The 27,134-nt window shown below is 42.2% G+C and overlaps 1 protein-coding gene across 1 annotated transcript in view; it reads left to right on the top strand.

Annotated features, from left to right (window-relative positions):
- The window catches only part of EGF (epidermal growth factor), a 154,584-nt gene that overhangs the window by 29,030 nt on the left and 98,420 nt on the right, over positions 1 to 27,134 (top strand). The window contains 3 exon segments of the mRNA XM_075543534.1: positions 20 to 247; positions 1,133 to 1,326; positions 23,870 to 23,995. Coding sequence (XP_075399649.1) covers positions 20 to 247; positions 1,133 to 1,326; positions 23,870 to 23,995 — 548 coding nt within the window.

Raw genomic sequence — 27,134 nt, 5'->3', positions numbered from 1 at the left:
GTGATGTGTTTGCCCTCAGGTTTGTATTTTGGTCATCGGAGGTGACCGCGAGCCTTCACAGAGCCGACCTCAATGGTTCAAATGCACAGTTGTTACTAGAGACGCCGGAGAAAGTCCTAGCTCTGTCACTGGATGTGCCTACTAAACGGCTCTTTTGGATTCAGTACAATAAGGAGGGAGACGATTCTCATCTTGGGTCCTGTGACTATGATGGGGGTGCGGTTCACTTGAGTACACCGCTCCCACGGTAAGTTTGCCTTTTGCCGTGAAATAAACGCAATGGCCACTTCAACTTGTGTGATAAATTAGTCACATAGATTTGTCAGCTAAGGGTAGCACAGTGGTTATGTCCCCTATTCACCCTCTATTAGATGAGTGGCCTTGGCAGAGCATGTTACATCTCCTATCCTCAAACGCAGACTCTGTGCCACGAGTCCATTCGGATTCGCAGAGATCCGGTAGGGCAGCGTAGAGCGGCCTTTGAGGGTTTCCAAGGCTGTGAATCTTGAAGGGAGCAGAAGCCTCATCTTCCGCCCCTGGAGCTTCGTCTAAGTTTGAGCAGATGATTGTGCATAACTCACTACTGTTGTTTAACGTGGGAGTAATCCCAGTACCTATGTCTTAGCGTTCCTGTGAGCAAATGAAAGAAAATAAAAGTAGTTAGCAGAATATTGGCATGTAATAGGTTTTCACAGGTTGGCAGGAGTGGTGATTTTGAGAATGTCTATGCCTTAGATAGAAGACATCAGGCTTTGATTAGATTTTATATCCCGCTATTAACGGGCCTTCTAGCTTGTGACCATGGGAAGGTGTTAGTTAACTGAGAAACTGACAAAACCAGAAATCCTGTGTCTTTTCCTGTTCTACTCCCCCGCCCCTACCCCCCACCAATGTGATGACTGGCAGAGCATTTGAGACACAATGGACTTGGGGTAGACATTTACATCCCGTTAGTTCAGATTATAACTCTGTAAATAAAACTTTAAATTGGATACGTATTTCTAAATGAAAAAATAAATGGAAAGTGTAGGTAATTACAATTCAGATAATAAATTGAAACGAGCTAAAATTTTCATAAACCATGGAATGATTGCTTTGATAATCTCTGTCCCCACCCTCTGGTTATTTTTAGGCACAATTTATTTGCAATCTCTCTTTTTGGTGACCGTATCTTCTATTCAACCTCCAAAAAGAAGACCATTTGGATTGCCAACAAACACACGGGGAAGGACATGGTTAAAATACATCTCACGGCACCACCTGGTGAAATTAAGGTGGTGCATCCCCTTGTACAGCCCATGGCAAAGGACGATGCTGGAGAATCTGGTGCGTAATCTCTGACCTCACTCAGGATATGGGAGGTGTCCCCACCTGGCTGCCTGCTAAAGTCAGACACTGAGGGGATCACCATTAATATCTCCCACTGCCCCCTCCCAACTTTCCATCTATTGGAAAAGTCTTCCCTTTTAATCTCCTAAGCATATCTAAATGTTCACTTCTCTCCCGTCTTGCTACCTTCATATGCCAAACACCAGCATTTCCTGCCTGGCTACTCTAACAGCTATGTCTCTTAGAGTTAGTTCTCTAGAGAAACAGAACCAGTAAGATAGCTAGGTAATAAGACAGATAGGCAGATAAATGTGTAAGATTTTATGTATACTATATATGTATGTATGTATATCTATCTAGAGAGAGACCCATTGTAAAGAATAAGGTCATATGATTGTGGGGGTGAAGACAAGTTCAAAATCTGTGGGGCAGGTGACAGCCTGGAGATTCCTACAGCTGGTCTCCAAAAATCTGTAGCTCTGGTGATAGGAATAGAAGAGAGAACTAGATAACCCAATTACAGTCTGGGTTTAGAATACCCTCTAGGGAAAGAAAGCTCCTTTCACATTGTGGAGGGTATTCGGCTTTCCTTAAGCCCCGTTGGCTTAATCCCATGTAACTATTGTATGGCAGAGTAGTGTTTGATCAGACAACGGGTCACCAACAGCCAAGTTGACACATAAAATGAACCACACAGCATTCAACTGCTCTGGGTCCCCTTCAGACCTTTCAATGATAACTCTCATCTGGTCACCCACCTGCCTAAAGTCATTTCCTTTGTATTTAGATCAGAAAATATGAATCCCCTTGTATTATTTCTAGCCTAGATCACTCTCCGTAGTCCTAGATTGATTTTCCTTCCAAAAAGAGGAGAATAAGCACTGTGGCTGAGTGAACGCTAATGGTAACATCTGCTGCAGAGACACAGACTGCCGAGAAAATGGGTTTAAAGCATCGGAGCTTGATCCATGACATACAAATGGGAATAGACTGATGAAGACCCTCTGGCTCCGGACAAGCCAGGGGTTTATAGAGGCAAAGCCACAAAGTGTTTTCCAAGGAAGAGCGATTCTTTGGCTTCAGTAAATCCTTGCCTCGTCTGTTCAGATGCGCTGGCTATAGAAGAGCCCCAAATCAAAAGCAACATGATCACATTCACTGCTGGCCTCTTTCTCTCCTGATTTGGACCTGTTTCCTGCAGCGCAGTCACTCTGGTTCTTCTCTGTCACCTTGGCTGCTAGCTGCTTTGCATCCTCCAGGCTGAGGGTCCTGCAGCGAGAATAGCTGAATGCAGATATACTCAGGCTCAGTGAAAAATTCCTTCTCAAGATCCCCATATTCAGTGTCTTCTGGCCAACCCCACTTGGCTGTCCTTAAAGTGCTACACAACAAAACAAAAGTGCAAAGTAAAAAGCAAAACAAAAATCCCTGCCTTCGACTCGATTCTGACTTATAGTGACCCTACAGGACAGAGCTCAGTGCTCCCTAGGGGTTCAGAGATAGTCCATCTTTCTGTGAGTTAACAGTTTCATCTTCCTCCCAAAGAATAGCTGGTGGGTTCGAACTACCAACCTTGGAGTTAGCAGCCAACACCCGACCCACTGTGTCACCAGGCAAATAAGTGATCTTTCATCTTGTCCAACCTCATCTCTCAGGGGCCCTTTCCTCAGTAACAGGTGTCATCACCCAACAGGGCCTCCTGTTGGGTAAAGTCTCCAGTATGCACAGATCATAGGGCCAAAACAGTATTTCTCTGTCTTGAAGTGTTTCCTATTTCAGAAACCCAGAATGTCTGTCTCTCTGTCTGCCCCGCTTCCCTACTCCACTCCCCCACTCACACTTTTCTTCTGCCTTGCTGAAAACACAAATCTTACATATTTATTTGCATGTAATTATTAGGCAACAGTGCTTTCTGACTCCCTGACATGTGTATCATTATATGAATCTCCAAGCCAGCATGGGAGCTTTTTGGGGATACAGATTTATTTATTTATTTATTTATTTTATTGGGGGCTCCTACAGGAGTATATCATACATACATCAATTGTTTCAAGTGCATTTGTACATATGTAGCCATCATCATTTTCAAAACATTTACTCTCTATTTGAGCCCTTGGTATCAGATCTACTTTTTTCCTTCCATCCCCTCCCCCCCTCTCCCTTTAATAACCTATAAATTATCTGTTTTCCTGTCTTACACCAACCACTGTCTCCTTTCACCCATGTTTCTGTTGTTCATCCCCCTGGGGATGGGGGATTTACGTCAATCATTGTGATCAGTTCCCCCTTCCTTTCCTCCTTCCTCCACCTTCTCCCCACCCTCCTGGTATCCGCTAAGCCAAATTCTGTTCCTGAGGGGTTTATCTGACCTGGATTCCGTGTGTCCTGAGGTACTATCTGTACCTGTGTACATGCTGCAGTCTACCCAGAACTGAAAGGCAGGACTGGGGTCATGATAGTGGGGAGTGAGGAAGCCTCAAGGAACCAGAGGAAGTATTGTGTGTTTCATTGGTGCTACATTGTGCCCTGGTTGACTCATTTCTTATTTGTGACTCTTCTGTGAGGGAATGCTCTATTATCTACAGATGGGTTTGGGGCCTCTACTCCAATCCCCCTCATTCTCAACAATATTTTCTTATTTTTGGGGGGTCTTCTGGTGCCTGATACCTGATACCATTGACACCCCATGATCGCACAGGCTGGTGTGCTTCTTCCACGTGGGCTTGTTGCTTCTCTGATAGATGGCTGCTTGTTTAACTTCAAGCCTTTAAGACCCTAGACCCTAGCTACTATAACTTTTGATAGCCAGGCACCATCAGCTTTCTTTACCACATTTGTTTATACACACATTATGTTCTTGATGATTGTCTCAGGAGGGTGAGCATCACGGAACACCAGGCTATTAGAACAAAGTGTTCTTGCATTGAGGGAGGGCTTGAGCAGAGACCCAATGCCAGTCCACTTACTTAATGTATAGCCATATAGATAATTGCATCTATGCCAATACCTCTATTTTTATGAGTTAATATATTTACAAAAGTACACACCTATGTTTATAACTGTGTCCATAGCTTTGCTTCCTAGAGCTTTCCTCTGTTTCCTTTTACCTTCCTCCTGCCCCACCATCATGCTTGCCCTTCTTCTCTGCCTCTTAGTAATTCCTCTCAGCTAGATTGCTGTTGCTATGGGGGCTTCTTTTTTTTTTCAATAGTTCAACTTTTATTTTCTTTCTTTTAAACATTTTATTAGGGGCTCATACAACTCTTATCACAATCCATACTTATACATACATCAATTGTATAAAGCACATCTGTACATTCTTTGCCCTAATCATTTTCAAAGCATTTGCTCTCCACTTAAGGCCTTTGCATCAGGTCCTCCTTTTTCCCCCTCCCTCTCCGCTCCCCTCTCCCTCATGAGCCCTTGATAATTTATATATTATTATTTTGTCATATCTTACCCTATCCGGCGTCTCCCTTCACCCCCTTCTCTGTTGTCTGTCCCCCAGGGAGGAGGTCACATGTAGATTCTTGTAATCAGTTCCCCCTTTCCAAACCACTCACCCTCTACTCTCCCAGTATCGTCCCTCACCCCCTGGTTCTGAAGGTATCATCCACCCTGGATTCCCTGTGCCTCCAGCTCCTATATGCACCAGTGTACAACCTCTGCTCTATCCAGACTTGCAAGGTAGAATTCAGATCATGGTAGTTGGCGGGGAGGAAGCATCCAGGATCTGGGGGAAAGCTGTGTTCTTCATCGGTGCTAAATCGCACCCTGACTAACTCATCTCCTCCCCTAGACCCCTCTGTGAGGGGGTCTCCAGTGGCTGACAAATGGGCTTTGGGTCTCCATTCTGCACTTCCCCCTTTATTCACTATGGTAAGATTTTTTTATTTTGATGATACCTTATATCTGATCCCTTTGGCACAGGGACTTCTTTTTATGCCATGCTAAAGATAACATTTCGATCTCAACTTCTAGAGATTTTTACAGGTACTATAGTTTAGCAAAGAGAATTCCCACCAACAAATATACAAGTGTGCTTGACACGATGGATGCATGTTTGGATTGTGATATGAGTTGTACGAGCCCCCAATAAAATTATTTTTTAAAAATAGCATGACCATATAAATAGCATGCACATACATAGAACTTATGCAAATGAAAAAACATGTTTAAAAGTTTTGGCATAGTGCACCTGTGCATCTACTGAGCATGCTCGGTGAAGTTAGACCTCATTCACCCTCATTCAATAGTCTGAAAGTGTTACTTTGGATCATTCTTGTATAGTAAATGTAAAGCCCTGGGAGATGTCATTAATTGAGTTTGGTAGTATCCTAGTAGTGGAAAACAAGCACCTGAAACTGTAAGTTACAATACCTGTTATTTTTAATCCACCAAGGGAATATTGGCTGGGCCCTGTATGTAAATCACATACTAATAGGTTTCTGTTCATTTAAATTGACCTGTTACTTTTGGTTCATCAAGGGAACATTGGATGCTGTCCATAAATCAGGTACTTTTCATTGGAAGCATAAAAAAAGAGAAGTTTGCAATAGCAAAAATGGTCTCCGGTCGCTTTCAGTAGGACTCTCAGTGGCATTTGCACTGGCACAGCTCTCTGAGCCACCTTCTGAAGCAGGCTGTCATTGGAGGAGCAGACAAAGCTAAAGGGATCTGGGCTCAAAACCTGAGTTATCAGATCCTCTTAAGTGAGACTACGAATCGATGTTAGGCCTGCTTATTTCACCGCCTCGTTATGTCTTAGTGCCACTGTCTTTGATCATTGATCATGCGTCATCTTAGTCAAACGCTGGTTAACATATAAACAGACGCCTCTTGTGCACTCCCTTTTACATTTCAAAATCTCTTTGCTAGAATCAGTCGATTATTAATTACATTATGCACATTTTCAATTCATACATCTGCGAACTTTGGGGGATAGAGTCTGGGATTAAACACAAGTAATCCTACCCTGCCAACTTCAAACTGGAAGTTCTTATGAGGGCAAAAGAAACAAGCCACAGGAGCGCGCGAGCTCCATGGTGGAGAGCACATGCCTGGAGAAAAGAGAAGAGGGAGCCGGAGAAGAAGTGTGGCCTCCAAAGGAAATGTCCTGAGTTGGAGAGCAAAATGGAAAGTAGATTATTTCTTCAAAGGAAGAAATTCAAGTGGGCTATATTGTTGCCAGTCATGCCCAGGGGATACTTCTGACACAGGACAGAAGAATCCTTGCTGTCATCTGGATTTAAAAATTCCTGACAAAGGATGGCCTTTTCATGAGAATGAGAGGCACCGTGGGCCGGCCACTTCTACATGACTGGGAGGCAATGAATGGATAACGACCCCATCAGGAAACTGAAGAGGGTGTCATTGACAGGAGTCTGCAGGTGGATGACTTCTGCTCGGTGGAAACGAACCCAAGAAACCACCTCTAATGGCTTCAGACAGGCAAGGTTTATGGCCTGCAGAACACCAGGGATGAAGTTGCCAAAGGCAGTGATGGTGACATCAGCCCAGAAGTCACGGGAGAGCATTCTAGAGGCAGCTCAGAGCGGTTTCAGTGATGAAACTGACCAGGAATCAGACTCAGAAGGGCTCTAGAAGTTGGATGATGATGGTGGTGGTGGTAACAAAGTACTAAGCTACAATACCATATTTTAAGATGAAAACACATTTTTATCTGGTGACTTCTATTTGTTGATTTCAAAGACATCAATGATCAGAAATTATGTTTCACTTTAAGGTTTATGAAAGCAATAAATTATAAATAGCATTTGGTTTTTTGGCAATAAATTTTAAATAGCATTTGGTTCTTGTAACTTTTTCTAGCACCTTGTGCATTCTGACTGTCTGATGACATCCATTTCCAGTACGATCCCATTCAGTTTGCCATTGGTTGCACTTAATTTAGGAAAGTGCCCCTTTGGATGCAGTTTCCATGAGATCAGTAACATTAAATTGCATGCTGTCCTGGTAACATTAATTTGAAACTGAAGTCAGAAACGTTTTATAAAAAACTGTTGGTTAATGGTTTGCACTAAAATGTGGCAGTAAACTGCCGTGTTAGTCTGGGTTGACTAGAGAAACAAATTCATAGACACGAATATGTATATAAGAATGAGCTTTATATACAAGAGCAATTGTATATTGAGAAAACATCCCAGCCCAGTCCAGATCAAGTCCATAAGTCTGAGATTAGTCCCTATGTCTGATACCAATCTATAAAGTTCTCTTCAGACTCACAAAACACATGCTATCATGTCGAATGCAGGAAGATCACAGGCTAGTGGGTGGGAAGTCTTGTGGATCCAGTGGCATTGTAAGCATCTCACACTGGCGGGGGGTCTCATGTGGCTTCTTCAGCTCTCAGTGCTTTGGTTGCATCAGCGTAGGTTCATGTGGCTTCTCCTCAGGGATGCCTTGCAGGGAGTGAGCCTTGTCAGTAGAGAGTATCCAAGGGAGTGAGCAGAGGGATAGATTGTCTCCCACCTCCAGGGAAGAATACAGATGTTCCCAAAATCCTCAGGAGAAAGCTATGCCCAGACAGAGGTCTCATTGACTATCACCTGATTGACAGGCTAGACTCCACCCCTTCTCTCTTAATCCTCAAATTGACAAAAGATTATATAACTACCACAACTGCTCATCAATATTATAAAAGGTCAAAACATCTTTACTTTTCTCTGTATTTGTTGAACATAGAGTCTAGTTTTAGGTTTCAAGGAGATTTTCAAAAGCTTTTTCTTTATAGAATAGAGGATATCTATTATTCAACACTGTAAAATAATGAGCATTGATTTCACACACAAATACATTGCTGGGGCTCTTTAATTCTGTGAGTTCTTGAAAGATAATTGCCTCCACCTGCTTAGTGAATTGATTGCTGTAGTTAAAACTGCCCAGGTGGGATTATGATTCATTTTGATGATGCCCTTGTTAGTGTGTCTGTCTAAAATAGATTGCTATGGAATCTAGGTTATTTGGAAGCCACTGGAAAAGAATTATCCTAGATAGATGGATATTTTTATGCTACTTCAAATTGGCAGTTAAAACACTCCAATATTTTTCATAGAAATCTTTCTAAAACATCTGGTTTACAGAAGGCTATGGATGACAGTGGAAGCCCAAAATCCATCTGCAGGGTCCTCACAGGGATGAAACCTCTGGTGATTCCCTCTGACCATTGCTGAAGGTTGTGAATAGCCTTACTGTTAGATGGAGAACACAGTGAAGTTGATTGTGACGGATCAACTAGCTTGTGACCCATTTGAAAGTTGTTTTAGTTTTGAATATTTTCTGTTCCCTTTTTCATTGAAGATTTTCTGTTTTGTCTAGTTATTGAGTTATTGTTGGGTTTGATTTTTTTATTGTTGTTTGTTTGCTTCCTGATAGTGTTTTGTATTATTTGCTGTATATGAAACTCAGGGTAGGTAATCTATAGGGCCAGTAGCTGGATTGATAATTGCCTAGGGGTGGGGCAGGGAGGGGGAAGACAATGGGGAGCTAATAACAGAGAGTAGGAGAAGAAAGTGTTCTGAAATTGTGATGATGCTTACACAAATATTAATATGATTGAATAATTACATTGTATGATATATGGAGTATATGCCAATAAAACTGTTAAAATGATATAAAATATCTTGTATATTGTTATACGAGAAGACTTCAAAGTTGTAGAAAATGGAGTAAAAAGATAATTTAATTTTTCCATGAATTTTTAAAATCTTTGCATATATTTTGTCTAAGATTACTGTATTTTCATGAGACCACTTATAGACAATTGTTTACATTGTCCTAGTGATTTGGATCATATTTACAAGGAGGCATGCCATTGTGACCAAACAGCGCTAGTTTGTGGGAAAAATGGTGTTATGGATTGAATGGTGGGCCCCTCACCAAATGTGTTAAAATACTACCTCCTGAACATGTAAATATGAACTGGTTCAGAAATAGGGGGTTTCTTTTATTATGTTAGGGTAGAGAATTATGTAGCCATTAACCTTCCTGGTGGTAATCCCGAGTGTGGCTCGGATAAATGTTAACTGTGAGAAGCGGTAACCCTGAACCATACTCGGGATTACACTGCAGAGAAGTCCCTTCTCTGCTCCCCAGTCCAGCGGTGTCCTCCAGAGCAATCTGACTTCTTCTTTCCCTTCCATTCTCTGCGTGCAGTGTCGCTGCATGGGGGTGGAACTGGGAGAGAAATTCAATGGGGGTGGAACTGGAAGAGAAATTCAATGGGGGTGGAACTGGGAGAGAAATTCAAAACTGCAATTCGAAAAGACACACACACACACACACACACACACACACACACTGATACAGTGTAACCTGTGAGGATTGCATTGTATCAAAGCAAATCACCTCAGATTTGTCCCTAGATCAGTCTCCAGTTCCCTGCCTTCCCTTTCACTGTCATTTGGAAAATAATTTGCCTGGAAAATTTTTGTCCATGGCATCAAAAAAGTGTCACTTTAGCACAAAAGGAGTTTTAGACCAGATAAATGACAGTGACTTAGAATTGCTCTCAGAATTGAGCAATAGCAGTTCCTGGGGAAATTCATCATCCGACACTGACACTGATCAGATAAGTGATGACAGTGACGATTCTGCACCTGATCTCAGCAATGTGTGAACTTGGTGTTCTACAGATCAGGCAGCTCCCCCAAGATTCCCGTTTACTGGAGCACCTGGTATGAGTAGACATTGACCACAACAATCCTTTGGCGTACCTACAATTATTTCTGACCGATGAGATCATTGAAAAAATTGTATGGAGACAAACTGGTACAAAGAGCAATACTCCGCTACTCTGATTCATAAGTTCTCAAGAAGCAGAAAGTGGGAACAGTGACCAGAGATTACATTTGGAAATTTCTGGGCCTAATAATACTTCAGGGAGTGGTGGGGAAACCCCTGCAGAAATGGTATTGGAACACCAATAAATTACTTGCAACTCCATTTTTTGGCACCGTCATGTCAGAATACAGATTTTCCCTGAGTATGAAATGTTTTCACTTCACAAACAATGAAGAATTTGATGAAGCTACTCATCTTGCACCAAAACTAAAGCAAAGTTGGGAAGTGTCTCAAATGACTATAAAGAACTTCCAGCAGACCTATGTGCTAGAAAGAGGCATCAGCATGGATGAAAGTCTCATGGCCTGTAAGGGACGGCTCAGCTGGGTACAACACATTGCATCAAAGAGAGCGCGATGTGGCATAAAATCCTATGTGCTCCGTGAATCGTCAACTGGCTACATGTGGAATTTGGTCACGTGCACTGGAAAAGGCACAAAATTCAGTCCAAAGTTCAGCGACTATGGAATGGCAACGTCTTCTGTTCTAACACTCATTGAGCCATTGCTAAATCAGGCCTATTGTGTTACAACTGACAACTTTTATACATCCGCTGAACTTTATGAGTTTCTTATAAAAAACAAAACCGATGCCTATGGAACCGTCAGGGCTAACCGGCATGACATGCCAGTGATGTTTGGCAAGAAGAAGCTAAAAACTGGAGAAATGGTTGCTGGTAGAAAGGCAAGATGATGGCACTGCGGTGGCGTGACAAGAAAGGTGTGTGCCTAATGAGTGCAGCTCATAATCCCTCAACTGTTACGGTGCACACGAAAGGTGGGAAAGACATCATGAAGCCACAAGGAGTCACAGACTACAATAAAACCACGGGAGGTGTCGGCAGAGCCGACCAAGCACGTACATTCCACCCAGCAATGCAGAAACAGCAAAAGAAATACCACAGGAAGATCTGCAGGTGTCTTCTCCAGCAGTGCTCGGGGAACGCCTACTTTTTGCACAGAGCAGAGTGGCAAGCCTTTGGTTCATTCTGACTTCATTTGGAAAGTTGCTGAATGGATCTTTGTGAATGACCAAACACCGTCAATGGCTGTGAATAGACCTGGACGTCGCGCTGTTGACGTTGTCAACCCAGAACGCCTGACTGGTTGTCACTTTATGGACTATATCCCACCATCCGAAAAGGAGTCAGCACCTACAAGGATGGGTGTGGTTCGTTGCTCAAAGCGAGATGGCGATGGAAAGAGAATATGGGAGGAAACCAGGTTCCACTGTCCTGATGGTGACGTCGGGCTTTGTGCAGCCACATGATTCAAAATTTTTCACACCCAGGATTTTTATTGAATGCACCCTTGATGGTGCACTCTTTGAAAAATTGCAGTGATTTTTATTTGATTATATTATTGAAAAATTATATTATTTTTATGTTTATTATCTAGAAATTATTATAATATATTAAATAGTAATATATTATAATATTTAATATATTATAATATTATATTCATTATAATGTATATAAATTATAATGTATGATTTTATGTGTTAAAATTTATCATACCTGGAATGTCTACTAGAGATATTAAAATGAGTAATTTCTTAAGAATTATAAGCCTACAATATAAAACAACAAATTTTATGCAAAACAATGTACTTCTTTGGGTACAAAATAACTGACATAATTAGATGGCCGGGGGGGGGGTAAAGTCACTAGGATAGTAGTAGGTACAGGTAGGTGGCAAGAGTGGGAATAAACGTATACCTACCTTATATTTTTCCGTCCTCATGCCAAGGAATTGCCTAATCTTGTGAGAATCAGACACAAAACTATGAAGATATTGAGACTGGACCTAAAGCACTCTTCTAAGATTTCAAAATCATTTAACCACTCAGAGGCTGTTGGCTTGTATACTCCCTGATTCTTAGAGGACTTGAGATGAATGAGAACACCAAGAAACTGAATTCTAAGTGATTTTAGAAAACTGTAATGTGGGTTTCCAACACAAGGAAGACTCATGTTTTCTTCCTTTCACTTTTATTAAGAGAAGAAAGCATTCTATATTAAGCAATTTGAGAACTTTTTAAGGAAGCTGAAGCAGGCAATTATTCAGAAGACTCACTAATGAGAAAGATAATAAACAAATGAAGTGGAGCTATAGCTTTGGATTTACATATATTTGTGCATATGCACATATTCTCAATATATATACATACACACATATACACACTCAAGGGGCTTCAAAATGTCATGGAAAATGGAATTAAAAGATAATGGAATTTGTCCATGAATATTTTGAGACCCCATCATATTTACATAAAGAGGAGAGGTCTTTACATGAATCAGAAAACTTGGGCTGTAGTCCCAATCCTACCTCTTACTACCTGCCTGATCCTTTCACAGGCCTTCTTCCATAATCTGCAACTTGGGAAGATAATATGTGCTTATGGGGCACACACCAGTGACTTGTTGGAAAAATCAAATGTGATCCTGTGAATCTGTCCTCAACCTGTGGGTCGCGACCCTTTTGGGTGCCAAACGACCCTTTCACTTGGGTTGGCCAATTCATAACCTTAGCAAAATAAAGTTATGAAGTAGCAACGGAAATAATTTTATGGTTGTGGTCACCACAACATGAAGAACTGTATTCAAGGGTCGCAGCCTTAGGAAGGTTGAGAACCATTGCTTTGGGTGCCGTTCAATTTCTTTTCCTGTTCTGTGCCAAATAGCAGTATAACCACTTTGTTACAAGAGTGATTGCGGTGAATGGGTTCAAATGGGAAAGACCAAAAAGACTTTGGTGATGAGCTGAGACTTACACTGAATTTCAGGTAGAAAAAGGATGTGGTCACTGGTGAAAAGAAGCATAGGGGATACCGTGTACACGGTTTCAAAATTCTAACCGGGAATACCATGGAGTCAATTCCGACTCAAAGCAGGGAGGGTAGCAGAAAGACGCATCATCATTCGCCAACAGAGCCGCTGGTGGGCTAAGCTGCTGACCTGGAGCTGCTGACTCTACACAACCAGGGCACCTTGGCTCAACAGGAGGCCTGAGATGTACCTGGCCTGGATAGCATCCATGCGCGCCTGGGTGTTGCAGTCAGGCTGTTATTGAGGGTGCAGTTGGGGGTGGACTGTTAGCTCCATGATTAAGAGCTTTCATTTGATCACAAAGGTGATTACACCCCTCCGGTGTTTTCTGAGAAGGGTGTTATCTGAGGTCACGGCAGCATTCTGAGCGCTACTTCAGCCTAGTTTGAAACAGGATTAGGGAGATTAAACAAAACATAACCCTCTGTTCTCTGTGTTTTGCCATTTCCTAAAATAACCTTTTAAAGTGTTTAGTGTTTGAAATTAGGTCACACCATGCACACAGCCGTTCAGAGGAGAATAGCACTCAGAATGGGCACTGAGAAGTGTCTTAGAGGGTGAGCCATCACTATGAAAACCTCCAGCCCCAGAGGCATCGCGCAGGGCGAGCTTCATCTGACAGTGTGAGCTCCAATTCTAAGGTTGACTGGAATCGCAAACAAAACCCTAGCAGGAGGGTTAGGTTGCGGGTGTGAGGGTTACAGTTCATGTGTGTTGTGTGTGCATGCACAGGCAAATGCCCGGTGGTTGTTAGGTTTCCAAGGTGTTGGTTGTACTCTATGCCAGGTGCTAGCAGGATTCTACATGTGCTTCAAGTCCGTGCCTCGTCCTTAGAAGCTTACCCATCCACGGGCAAAAGATGCATCTGAGAGGGCTTCTAGAAGTTTGTGAAAAGTTGCGTTACATTTAATTGCATTTTCTATGAATTTTTGAAGTCCCCACAAATGTATTATCACATAACAAGGATGGCTGGTGGTGATGATGACGTGAAAGATGGTGAGATAGCAACTTGGTGGCAGGCTGATTACACAGGACCACTTCCATCATGGAGGGGACAGCGTTTTATTCTTACTGGAATAGACACCTACTCTGGATATGGATTTGCCTTCCCTGCACGTGCTGCTTCTGCCAAAACTACTATTCGTGGACTTACAGAATGCCTCATCCACCGGCATGGCATCGCACATAGCATTGCTTCAGATCAAGGAACTCACTTCACAGCAAATGCAGTGCGGCTATGGGCCCATGCCCATGGAGTCCACTGGTCGTATCATGTTCCTCATCGTCCTGAAGCTGCCGGCTTGATAGAACAATGGAATGGGCTCCTAAAGACACAATTATGGCGCCAACTAGGTGGCAACAACTTGCAGGGCTGGGGCAATGTTCTCCAGGAAGCTGTATATGCTCTAAACCAGCGGCCAATATATGGTGCTGTGTCTCCAATAGCCAGAATTCATGGGTCCAGGAACCAAGGGGTGGAAGCTGGAGTGGCACCACAACTATTACTCCTCGTGATCCCCTTGCAGCATTTTTGCTTCCTGTCCCAGTAACCTTGTGTCCCAAAGGAAGGAACTCTCCCACCTGTAAACATGGCACGGATTCCACTGAACTGGCAGCTGAGAATGCCCCCTGGTCACTTTGGGCTTCTCATGCCTTTGGGTCAACAGGTTAGGAAGAGAAAGAGTGTCACTGTACCGAGTGGTGTGATTGATCCTGATTACCAAGGAGAAATTGGACTGGTGTTACATAATGGAGGTAAAGAGGAATATGTCTGGAATCCAGGAGATCCCATAGGCCGACTCTTAGTGCTACCATGCCCTGTGATTAAAGTAAATGGTAAGTTACAGCAACCCAATCCTGACAGGACTTATGACCTAGACCCCTCAGGAATGAAGGACTGGGTCACCCCATGAGGCTAAAAACCACAGCCAGCTGAGGTGCTTGCCAAGTGCAAAGGTAATGCAGAATGGGTAGTAGAGGAAGGTAGTTCTACCTATCAATTACGACCATGTGATCAATTGCAAAAGCGTGGATTGTAATTGTCAATGTATTTCCTTTTTATGTGCTTATCGCATATCTTTCCTTTGTTCAGGTATGATATATCAGATACAATTGGACTCGATGTGTTTTCATTTATATGTATGATAGATGATTGATGATAAATATAAATGTGATTTCATCAATGTCTGGAAATTATATAAGTATATATGGTCAAAGAATTGTGTACAGGTGCCAGGTTGGCAAGGGGTGGATTAAGATAGTTAGTTTATTGTGCCAGCCTGGACAATAAACACAAGTGGGATTAATTGGAGAGTGGAGAGATAAATGGCTCAGTGAGCCTCGCCTTTCTTGTCTCTTGCTCTTCGATCATCGCATCAGTGTGCAGCTGCCTTGCTTGTTCTGTGCCTAAATTTAGAGGCTACACTACCTGTGGGATGCCTAGCCAGTGGACTGTGTCGCTGTAAGTTGAGGTCCCTTTAAGTCTGCATGATTGGAATGTACATCTCTGGAGCTGGGGACCGACGGTTGGTGACCTGGCTGACAGTTGGTGACCTGCCTTGCTGTTTGCTGCCTGTGCTGGGATAGCCTAGCTCTCTCTCTCTACAGAGGACTAATGGTGGCCCTTAAGACTTGAAGGACTGCCAGTGTCTCACAACTCTCTCACGGGAGTGAGTTGCACCGAGCCATTTGTACTGCTTTATAATTTAACTGTTCATTTCTTGTGTTATATATATCTATTTCTGTATATAATTTAAGCTCATTTCTTGTGTTATATATCTATATTTATAAATAAATAAGCTAGCAATCTGGTTTTCTCTCTCTAGAGAACCCTGTCTAACACAGATGGTAAGACATCTAAGTTCAGGTGAGAGGCTATGAGGACCCAAACAGGCACAATGTTAGAAATGTGTGTGTGTGTGTGTGTGTGTGTGTGTGTGTGGCCGGTGGAGGGGAGGGGAGGGGGGACAGCACAGCTGGGAGCAGGGCAGATCTGTGCCCTGTACTCCAGATATGAACTGTTTTCTTCATTAGGTGACTCGGGTCTCCACTAACCCCGTAGAAGCTGTTAAGGGTTGAGGTATTTATCATTAGCCCATTCTGTTTGGATGCTGAATAAATAATAATTTTTTAAAAGCAATGTTCTCAGAGAGGTTCTACCCTCTCTAATTTCACAGATTAAAAGGTACAGAGAAGATAGCATTTCCCCTCCTTCCAATTCTTAGGCCCATGCTTTTCTATCATCATCATTTGGAAAGGTCTTCATAAGGAATGTTTGTAGAAAGCATGCCCCACCATTTTTTGCTACCTCAAGAAAGTGGTAGCTTATTAGTGCTAGTGACAGATGATGAGGGGTTTTACTGTTGTTGTTGACTTGTTAAGTTTATAAAATTGAAGTTAAAAAGTTTATGTAAATGTATATTGCTAGAATTAGATGCACTTTGTCTTCAATACATTTATAAGCTTCTAATTTTATTTTGTTTTTAATAGTACTCAACTAAGATGTTAATAATTTAGGTAAAGTTTGTGGCCATTCTTAAGTGCTGCTAGTAGATTTTCACTCACAGCAGTCCTGTAAGATAAGATAGAACTGCCCCTTAAGACTAGAATCTTTATGGTAGTGGGTTATTATTATTATTTTCTCTATGGAAAAATATGGGTAGATTTTAACCACTGCATATTTGAGTTAAGCACTTAGTCTATAGATGTATAATTGGCATACAAAACTGTCACTTAAAGTGAAGATATCTTACGCTGGATCTTCACAGCCAATTTACTCCAAATCAAAAGAAGAGAGAAAAATGTTGGTTTTTGTTTTAAAAGAAGGTATACCAGCAAGAAAACCACAGCAGTGCAAAACACTGTTGTTGTGGTGCCTTAGTTGAACTCATAAGACAGAGAAAATCTACCTTCAGCTTTGGAAGTTACACTTTGGGGAGTCAAGTATAGTTGCTTTCATTAATTCGGATTTCAAGAAAACGATGGGAAACAACTCTTGACTAGAACAAGCAAACAGAACAATAAAATACTTTTAGTCTTAGGCTAGTCTTAGGATGTCTTATTTGACTCACTAGATAGTAGGGCTGAGTTTTTAATCATTAACAACAGTTAAATAAGAGAAGAATTTCAGTATTACCAACCCTTTTAGGTGACATCTACATCCAATTTTTCTAAGTACCTTAAGTAAAATAACTTGGGTTGCAAAACCATGGACAGATAACCAAAGAAAAAATTTAAATATTTTAAAATTTTTTCTTAACTGATTTAGTCAGTAGTTTTGCAACAATATTGAATAAATGATAAGAAAAATTTAGCATTGAATTTTATCAAAAGTTATGAAAACCTTTCTGGGTTAACTAAATGATTAATTGAGATTCACTAAAAGAGATATTCAAAATTAAGTCGAAGGCCAATGCTTCTCAAAATATGTTGTAAAGACTCCTTCTATCAGAATCATGCTAGACACTGTTAGAAATGTAGATGCATATGCCCTTTTCAAATCAAAAATCAGAGTGGAGGTCAGAAGAGACTCTGAAACTTGTTCTTCATCGTAGAGTAGCTAAGGCAAATGGAAGAAATGATGAAGTCAAAGAGCTGCAAAGAACATTTCAAATGGCAGCTTGAGAAGACAAAGTAAAATATAACAAAATATACAAAGATCTACAATTAGACACCAAAAAATCACACCCAGCATATCTTAAACTGAAAGAACTAAAGAAAAAGAAATTCAAGCTGTGATAGGTAGGCTTATTATGCCAACATGGCCAATGAACACATGTGGGATTAATTGAAGGGCAGAGAGATAACTGGTGGGGCAAGCCTCGCCTTTCTTGTGTTTTGCTCTTTGATGGTCGCATCAGTGTGCAGCTGCCTAAGCTTGTTCTCTGCCTCAACTTGTGAGCTACACTACTGTGGGACACCCAGCTCATGGATTGTGTCACTGTAGTTTGAGGTTCCTTCAAGACCTGCTTTGCCACACTACTGGTGTATATACTGTTTGAGCTGGAGACTGTCAGACCCTGTCATTTGACTGACAGTTGGTGACCTACCTTGCTATTTGCTGCCTGTGACTGGATAGCCTGAATTGCTCTGCAGAGGACTCAGCTGTCTGCTTCTTTGACTTGCACTTGGTGGCCCTCAAGACTTGAAGGACTGCCAGTGTATATTACCTGTCTCATGGAAGTGAGTTGCACTGAGCCATTTGTACTGTTCTGTAGACTAATCAGTTGTTTATTTTTTATGTTGTATGTATCTATCTCTATATAAACTCTTAAATGGCCTTGGTTTGTTTCTCTAAGAACCCTAACATACAAGCTTTAAGTTGCAATATTGAAAGGTTCTATGGGCAAAATACTGAATGGAGATGTTGTACAAAAAACTAGTGGACATTTCACCATTTCAGGAGGTAGCATATAAACAGAACTCTTGGTGCTGAAGAAAGAAATCCAAGCAGCACTGAAAGCGTTAGACAAAAACAAGGCTCCGGAATTGATAGAATACCAATTGAAATGTTTCAAGAAGTTAATGAAGCACTGGAAACACTCATCTGCCAAAAATTTTGGAAGAGAACTACTTGGTGAACTGACTGAAAGAGATTCATATTTGTACCCCTTCTAAAGAAAGATAACCCAACAGAATGCTCAAATTTTGCTGAAGATCATCTCACAATGGTTTCTGCAGTGCGTTGACAAGGAGCTGCCAGAGGTTTAGGTCAGATTTAGAAGAGGATGTGGATCAAGAGATACCATTGTTGATGGATGTCAGATGGATCTTGGCTGAAAGCATAGCTATTTCCTTATATTGATGATGCAAAGGCATTCAACTGTGTGGATCATAACAAACTATGGATAATCTTGAAAAGAAAGGGAATCCCGGAATACCTCCTTGTGCTCCTATAGAAGTTGCACATGGACTGAAGCAATTGTGGTACCAAAACAATGGAACGCTGCATGCATGCTTTAAAATCTGGAAAGGTGTGTATCCGTGCATCAATGTTTCCTCTCACCATAATTGAGAAACTGGAGTATATGAAGAACAGTGTAGTATCAGGACTGGACGAAGGTTTATTAACAACCTGTGATACGCAGATGACACAACCTTGCTTGCTGAAAATGAGGAAGACTTGAAGCGTTTGCTGATGAAGATAAAGAATTTCAGGCTTCTGTATGGATTATTATTCAATGTAAAGAAAACCAAAGTCCTCACAACTGGACCAATATATAACATCACGATAAATGAAGAAAAGGATGAAGTTGTCAAGGATTCTATCTTGCGTGCATTAACAATCAATGTCCTGGAAGAAGCAGTCAAGAGATCAAAAGATGCATTGCATTGGGTGAATCTGCTACACATGATCTCTTTAAAGTGTTTAAAAGCAAGGATGTTTCTTTGAGAATTAAGCTGCTCCTAGTCAATACCCAAGCCATGATATTTTCAGTCAGCTCACATGAATGTGAAAATTGGATATTGAATAAGGAAGATTGAGGAAAGATTTTTCTGTGCATTTGAGCTATGGTGTAGATGAAGAATATTGACAGTACCAGATAAAGAATATTGACAGGACTTCCACAAAATAGATCTGTCTTTTAAGAAGTACAGCCATGATGCTCTATTAAGGCAAGGATGAGGCTTCATCTCACTTACTTTGGACATGTTAGGAAAGACCAGTCCCTGGAGAAGGACATCATGCTTGGTAAAGTGGAGGGGCAGCAACAAGGGAGGAAGGCCCTGGACAAGATGGACTGACACAGTGGCTGTAACAATGGGCCCTAAAGAACACCGGTGAGGATGGTACAGGACCTAGTGGTGTTTCAATCTGTCATCCACAGGGTCACTGTGAGGTGGAACTGACTGGATGGCACCTATAAAGAACAGCAGATTCCTCCTTTTGATGATAAGTAGTTGTCATCGAAAACCCACTGTGTGTCAGACATTATACTAAGAAGGGAAGGGAGAGGTAACACAATTGTTTCAGCCAAGTAAGAGAGAGAGACATTTTAAGACAGTCAAAAGAAGAAAAGAAAAAAAAATCATCCTAAATCCATTGTGATCAAGTCCATCCTAACTTATGGTGAACCTGTAGAACCAAGTAGAATTGCTTCATAGAGCACCCGAGACTGAGATTCTTTATAGGGCCAGATAGTTAGCAGCACAGGCCCTAATCTTAACACAGGTAGATTAAATGGAGAAAGGCATAGGTCTCACAGAGTGCAGAAGGAAGCTTCATAACAGACATTAAGCTCAATTTCCAAGGTTGAATGGAATTTCTTTTTTTGTTTGTTTTATAACCATTTTATCAGGGGTCTCTTACAGATATTATAACAATCCATAAATCAATCATATCAAGTGAACTTTTACATATGTTGCCATCATCATTTTCAAAACATTGTCTTTCTACTTGAGCCCTTTGATATCAGCTCCTCTTTTTCCCTCTCTCTCCCACCCTCCTACCCTTGTGAACCCTTAATAAATTATATATATATATTTCTCATATCTTACACCTTCCACTCTATCCCTTCACCCACATTTATGTTATTCATCCCCCCTCAGGGCAGGTGGTGGTGGTGGTTAGACATCCATCATTGCTATCAGTTTTCCCTTTCTCCCCTCACCCCCACTCCCCATACCCTCATGGTAACACTACTCCTGTTATTGTTTCTGAGGGGCTTATCTGTCCTGGATTCTATGTGTCAGATGCACTTATCTGTACATATTCCAGTCTATGGGGATTTATGAGGTAGAACAGGGGTCATGATAGTGGGGGTGGGGTGAGAAGGAAGCATTCAAGAAGTAGAGGAATGGTGTGTATTTTGTCCGTGCTATACTGCACCCTGGATGAATTGTCCGTCCCTGTGATCCTTCTGAGAGGGAATGTCCAATTGTCTACAGATGGGCTCTCGGTCTCCACTCTGACCCCTTTCCTTCATGCCAATGTAATTATTTTTTATCTTCTGGTACCTGACCCTGTCGATATCTTGTGATCAGACAGGTTGCTGTCCTTCTTCCACGTGGGCTTTGTTTCCTTCCTGTTAGATGTCTGCTGGTTTAACTTCAAGCCTTTAACACTCCAGACACGGTGTCTTTTAATAGCCAGGCACCATCAGTTTTCTTCACATTTGCTTATGCACCTATTTTGTCTTCAGCGATTGTGTGGGGGAGTTGAGTATCACAGAATGCCAGGTTATTAAAACAAAGTGTTCTTGTATTGAGGGAAGACTTATGTAGAGGCCCAGAATCCATCTGCTACCTTAATAATTTTAATATATAAAATATATACATGTCAGTACCTCTATTTTTATATATAAATATATTTACATATCTACATGTCTATATTGATACCTCTATATAGAGTTTTTACTTCCTAGTTCATCCCTCTATTTCTGTATGGACATTTTCAAGGGAAGCAAGACATTTTTTCTACACATATCTGCTTATTATTGGTCATGGCAAGTTTAATAACTTGAAATTGAAGGACTTGGAAGGAGCCATTTTATAATTCGATAAACAGGCATCAGAGACACCTTCTACTAACTTAGGGAAACCCTTTCAGTGTCTCTGCCTTTTCTTCTCAGGCTCTGTTTGCTGTCTTGGCCCATTACAGTGGTGCTGGTGGTCGCAGCAGTCTTATCTCAGGTTCTTGTTTCTTCTAATTGCATACAGGCCCTTACCTCCAGAGCTCCTCATCCCGGTCTTCTTCCCTGTCCCGCATCTTGGCCAGAGCTCTATGGGCATCAGCTCTCAGATTCACACCTGCCTCTGTGCTGCTCCCCATGCTCTTGTTAGTTGCCTTGCCTTTGACTCTGATGCACGGAGACCCAGTGAGTGCAACGTGCAACTGCTCCTTTCAGTTCCCAAGGCTGTGATCTTTCAGAAGGTGACCGTTCATCATTCAACTGGTTGTCAAGTGCTGAGGTATTTGAGCTACCAGGGACTCCTTGTATTCCCCATCGCATTTTACAAAGGGCTTGTGGTTATTCAGACTGGAAATAGATAAGAAAGATATTAAAGGAGAAAAAGAGACACCAATCTTGTAAACTTTCTAGAATAAGATATGTGTGTTAGCATATTAGCTGTTCAAAGACATTGAGTTGGTTCCATAGATTTGCTTATTCAATATATAGATGCTTCAATATTCACTGATCAGATTTTAGTATTTAACCTGGGATATTTTATAAAGCATGGAATGCTGGCAGCCATAAAGACAGATATTTGGAGCTAAAACATAAATTTAGCATGTTAAGACTGAGAAAGCTTTACTGTGAATAATGATCTTGAAAGTCGCTAAATATGACATCGATCCAAAATTCAAAACCAACCTCATCGGCACCAAGTTGATCAAACTTATAGAACCACCATCCACTCCTCGGGAGAAAGACGTGGCTATCTCCTTCCATAAAGAGCTGCAGGTGAGGATGTACACTGGTGCAGATAGGAGCTGGAGGCACAGGGAATCCAGAGCAGATGATACCTTCAGGACCAGGGGTGTGAAGGGTGATACTGGGAGGGTAGAGGGAGAGTGGGTTGGAAAGAGGGAACCGATTACAAGGATCTACATGTGACCTTCTCCCTGGGGGACGGACAACAGAAAAGGGGGTGAAGGAAGACATTGGACAGGACAAGATATGACAAAATAATAATTTATAAATTATCAAGGGCTCATGAGGGAGGGGGAGCGGGGAGGGAGGGGGAAAAAGAGGACCTGATGCAAAGGGAGAGCAAATGTTTGAAAATTATTAGGGCAAAGGATGTACAGATGTACTTTACACAACTGATGTATGTATGGATTGTGATAAGAGTTGTATGAGCCCCTAATAAAATGTTTTTTTTTTTTAAAAAGAGCTGCAGGCTTTGAAAACCACAGGGGCAGGTCTGCTCGGTCCTAGGCTTGCTATGAGTCAGAATTACATAGCTATGTCATAGAAATATTCTACTCAAGAAAAGATGTTCTTCAGTTGGAAGCTTTTTGATTTCTTAAGCCAATATTTTATTTTCAGATTTTTTGCTTTATCACTTTCTCCCCAATTTTACTCTTTGGATACACCCAACATTCCAAATTCACTGCCATGGAGTTGATTCTGATTCAGTGACCCTGTAGGACAGGGTAGAACCGCCCCTGGGTTTCCTAGACTGGGACTCTACATGAGTAAAAAACCTGTCTTTCTCCAACCGAGTGGGCTGGTGGTTTTGAAGTGCTGATCTTGTAGTTAGCAGCCTGAGATGTATGGAGAAAGAGAGAGAGAGAAGGAACGATGGGAAGTTATAGTTGAACAGGAACTGTATGTTGGGGAGGTGAAAATTATTTGGAAACAGCAATGGTTGTGTACCATAGTGGATGAAATTAATGTCACTCAATTGAACATTCAAAATGGAAAATGTTGTGTTTTATATATTTTACTGAAATTTTAAAAAAGAGTAAATCAGAATGAAAAAGCTACTGGAGTAGCTTAGGGTTTGGAAAATGACATCACTTGCTAATTAGCGGCCCCTTGTTCTTTGGGATACTTGGGAATGTGGGCTAAGACTGTCTGACTCTATCAGTATTTCCCACTTGGGGGCCCAGGAACAACCCAAGGGAACTGCACAAGCAGAAACCCACACTGGATCCAGGAGCATATGCTGGGGCACAAAAGCTTTTCATTTCATATCAAAAGGGGGCTGAGTACTTTTTTTTAATCTGAAAAGAGGGCAATAGGCCAAATCAATTTGGGAACCTCTGTTCTATGGCTGCCACCGCCATAGACAACACCCTACTGATGTCATGGAGAGATTCGCTTTCTTAAGAACCAGGAAGGATCAAGCATTGTTCCCTGTCTAAATACATCTCCCCACCAAATAAACCATCTTCTCTTTTAGATCAGAAACTTTGCAAATTGAGGAAAGAAACCTGCAAAGGCAACATGTGTGGGCAAAACTCCAAGTCCCATGTGTGCACATGTGCTGAGGGATACACTTTGAGCCCAAACAAGAAGTACTGTGAAGGTAATGGTTGGGGCAAGGGAAGCCTACCTGAATAGTGGCCTGTTGTCTTGGGGGCCATCAGAGCCTCAAGTGATACTCCCCTCCAACCTTGCCCCCCAGAAAAGCAGCTTTCATCTGTCTCTTCTGTTTTTAAAGCTGTCATCAGCCTTTCAGGTCTTCTCTGTATCGTCTGCTTCCGGATCCAACACTCTCGGAGGCAGCTCAGGGTTCATACAAAGTAGGCCTTTCCTGAATGGACACCATGGACCATGTGCTTTCACATTGGGCAAAATGTAGTTTATACTCTCTGTTAGGGTTCTCGAGAGAGACAAAACCAGGCACCCATGAGTTTATATCTATATAGAACATGAGAAATAGACAGTTAATTAAATTATAAAGCAGTACAAATGGCTCAGTGCAACTCTCTCCCATGAGACAGTTGTGAGACACTGGCAGTCCTTCACGTCTTGAGGGCCGCTGGATATTCCTCTGTGGAGCACTTCAGGCTATCCGGGCACAGGCAGCAAAGAGCAAGGCAGGTCACCAACAATCAGCCAGATGACATGGTCCGACGGTCCACAGCTCAAGCGATGTACACTCCAGTAGTGTGGTGAAGCACGTCTTGAAGGAACCTCAAACTACAGTGACACAGTCCATGGGTTAGGTGTCCCACAGGTAGTGTAGCTTGCAAACTGAGGCAGAGAACAAGCTAAGGCAGCCACACACTGGTCTGACAGTCAAAGAGCAAGAGACAAGAAAGGCGAGGCTCACTGAGCCATTTATCTCTCTGCCCTTCAATTAATCCCACATGTATTCATTGGCCATTTGGCACAATAAACCTACCTGTCACATACATATTTTAGGGAAGTGACTTCCTGTTGTTACAGTTATGTATGTCATCTCTAACCCATTGTGACCCCATGAGCAAGAATACGAAGCACTGCTGGTCCTGTACGAGGCTCTCAGCTGTTACGTTTGAGGTCACTTTTTGAAGGCCACCGCTGTCCACCTCCTGGAAGATCGTCCTCTCCTTCACGGACTCTCTACCAAGCATACTGTCCTTTTCCAGAGACCGGTCCTCCCTGATAACATGCTCAAAGCCCAGGATAGGAAGTCTCATCCTCTTTTGCTTTCAATGTTCTCCCCCAGTACCATCAGTCAAACGGATCGATTTTCCTGCAGCCCTCCTAATCCATTTTCTCGCTTTCACACGCTCCAGATGCGATTAAAATACCCTGACTGGGGTCAGCTGTGCCTGACTTCTCAAAATACCAACTTCGCTTTTAACATCATCTTTAAACTCCCAAGCTCAGTGGTATCTAGTCGATCCCAACTGTGACAGAGTGGAACAGTTCTTTGGGTATAGATATTTTGCAGACTATGCATTTCTGGGAGCAGACAGCTTTCTCTTTACCCCGTGTAGTGAGTTTGTTCAATCAACTGGCCTTGTGGTTAGCAGCTCAACGTGTAACCCTCTACATCACCAGAGCTCCACATTTGCCCACAGCGATCATCAAATTTTCTGAGCATATGTGACCCCACTTCTCACCCCCTCAAAGACTATGAGACATCTGGAGAAACTGTGAACCAGGGCAGGCTTTGTAGGGTTTCTCTTGTATATGCGTTCAGGACTAATTTACTGAACTTATGAGCAGCACTATGTCCTCTTCCCTGTATAGCTCAGCTTTTAGAGGAGAAAATAGGGGCGCGGGGTGGATAGAGAAGAAAATAATCCAGGGGTCGCATCACACAAAGTAATAGAAATAGTAGAATATGCTGGGATGAGCCATCTGGTGAATCTAATATCTGCCTTGTTATACTCGTTGTGACTGACTGTCTGACTCATGGTCAACACCATGTGTTTCAAGGTATCACTGTGTTTCCCAGGCTTTTCAGTGACCAATGTTTCAGAAGTCGGTCACCACGCCTTTCTTTGAGACACCTCTGGGTGACTGGAACCGCTAAACCGTTGGTTAGTGGTCGACTCACACACCAAATGCACTACTACTGAACTTCTGTTAATTAGGTGTCGGCCCCTGCTTTTATGGGGTGTCCCTGCGTGGAACAAACTATTAAGTGTCTGATGACTGACTGTGAAACTGGTGATGTGGATGTACCCGATAATAACTCAGTAGAGAGATCTGGAGATCTGCTTCCCAAAGGTCACAGTCTTGGGAAAACGATGGATCAGTGCTCCTCTGACACACACAGGGTGACCATATGGTGGAATCAACGGCCAACCCCAGCTTATGAGAACTAGTGGCAAAAATATAGCATTAGAATCACCGAGCTTAAGGCACAGTAGAGGCATTGAGGAAAGTGGACACATTCAGGTAGAAGCTCCGGTCAGTGTAGACAGGATGAAAAGATGCGCAGGGAATGTCTTGTCCTTGTAGCGAACTTTCGAGAACCCCACTTTGAATGGCATACTCTGTCTTTTCACAGAGCTAGTAGCACTTCTTTCAGGGCCATGCTATTATGTAAGGCTATAGTTGAATGTATAATTTTAATCTGACAGTATATCATTAGAAATCACTCATGAGAAATGAGCTAATTTTAACTCTGCTACAATAGCAATAACAGAATCAAAGTTACAGTAGAGCCAAGTCTCAGATGCCCGATTTTGTGCTGACTACTAGTGAGATTAGGAATCCTAGTGGTGCAGGTGTCATAGTGGTTACTTGTGGAGCTGCAATCTGCGAGGTCAGCAGTTCAAAACCACTAGCAGCTCCTCGGTGGGGCTTTCTACTCCCGAAAACAGTTAGCCTTGGAAACTCATAGGGTCCTATAGGGTCATTATGAGTCAGTATTGACTCGTGGCAGTGAGTTGACATTTGAGTGGTACAGGTGAGACCTGTCTCTGGAGAAGGACATCATGCTTGTTATCGTATAGTAGGGGGCAGTGGAAAAGAGGAAGCCCCCCAATCCGATGGATTGACGCCATGGCTGAAACCATGAAATGAAGCATGTCAGCAATTATGAGGATGGCAGGACCTGGTATTGCTTTGTTCTGTTGTGCACAGAATGGCTATGGGTTGGAATCTCCTGGGTGGCACCTAACAGCAATCACAGTGGTGCAGTGATTACAAACACTACACTGTTAACTTAAAGGTCAACAGTTTGAACCCACCAGTGGCTCTGTAGGAGACAGACCTAGCAA

Source organism: Tenrec ecaudatus, chromosome 3 (genome assembly GCF_050624435.1).
Source record: "Tenrec ecaudatus isolate mTenEca1 chromosome 3, mTenEca1.hap1, whole genome shotgun sequence".
In the NCBI taxonomy this organism is placed as follows: Eukaryota; Metazoa; Chordata; class Mammalia; order Afrosoricida; family Tenrecidae; genus Tenrec; species Tenrec ecaudatus.
The sequence above is the reverse complement of the archived record's forward strand: the minus strand, read 5'-3'. Positions and strand labels throughout refer to the sequence as shown.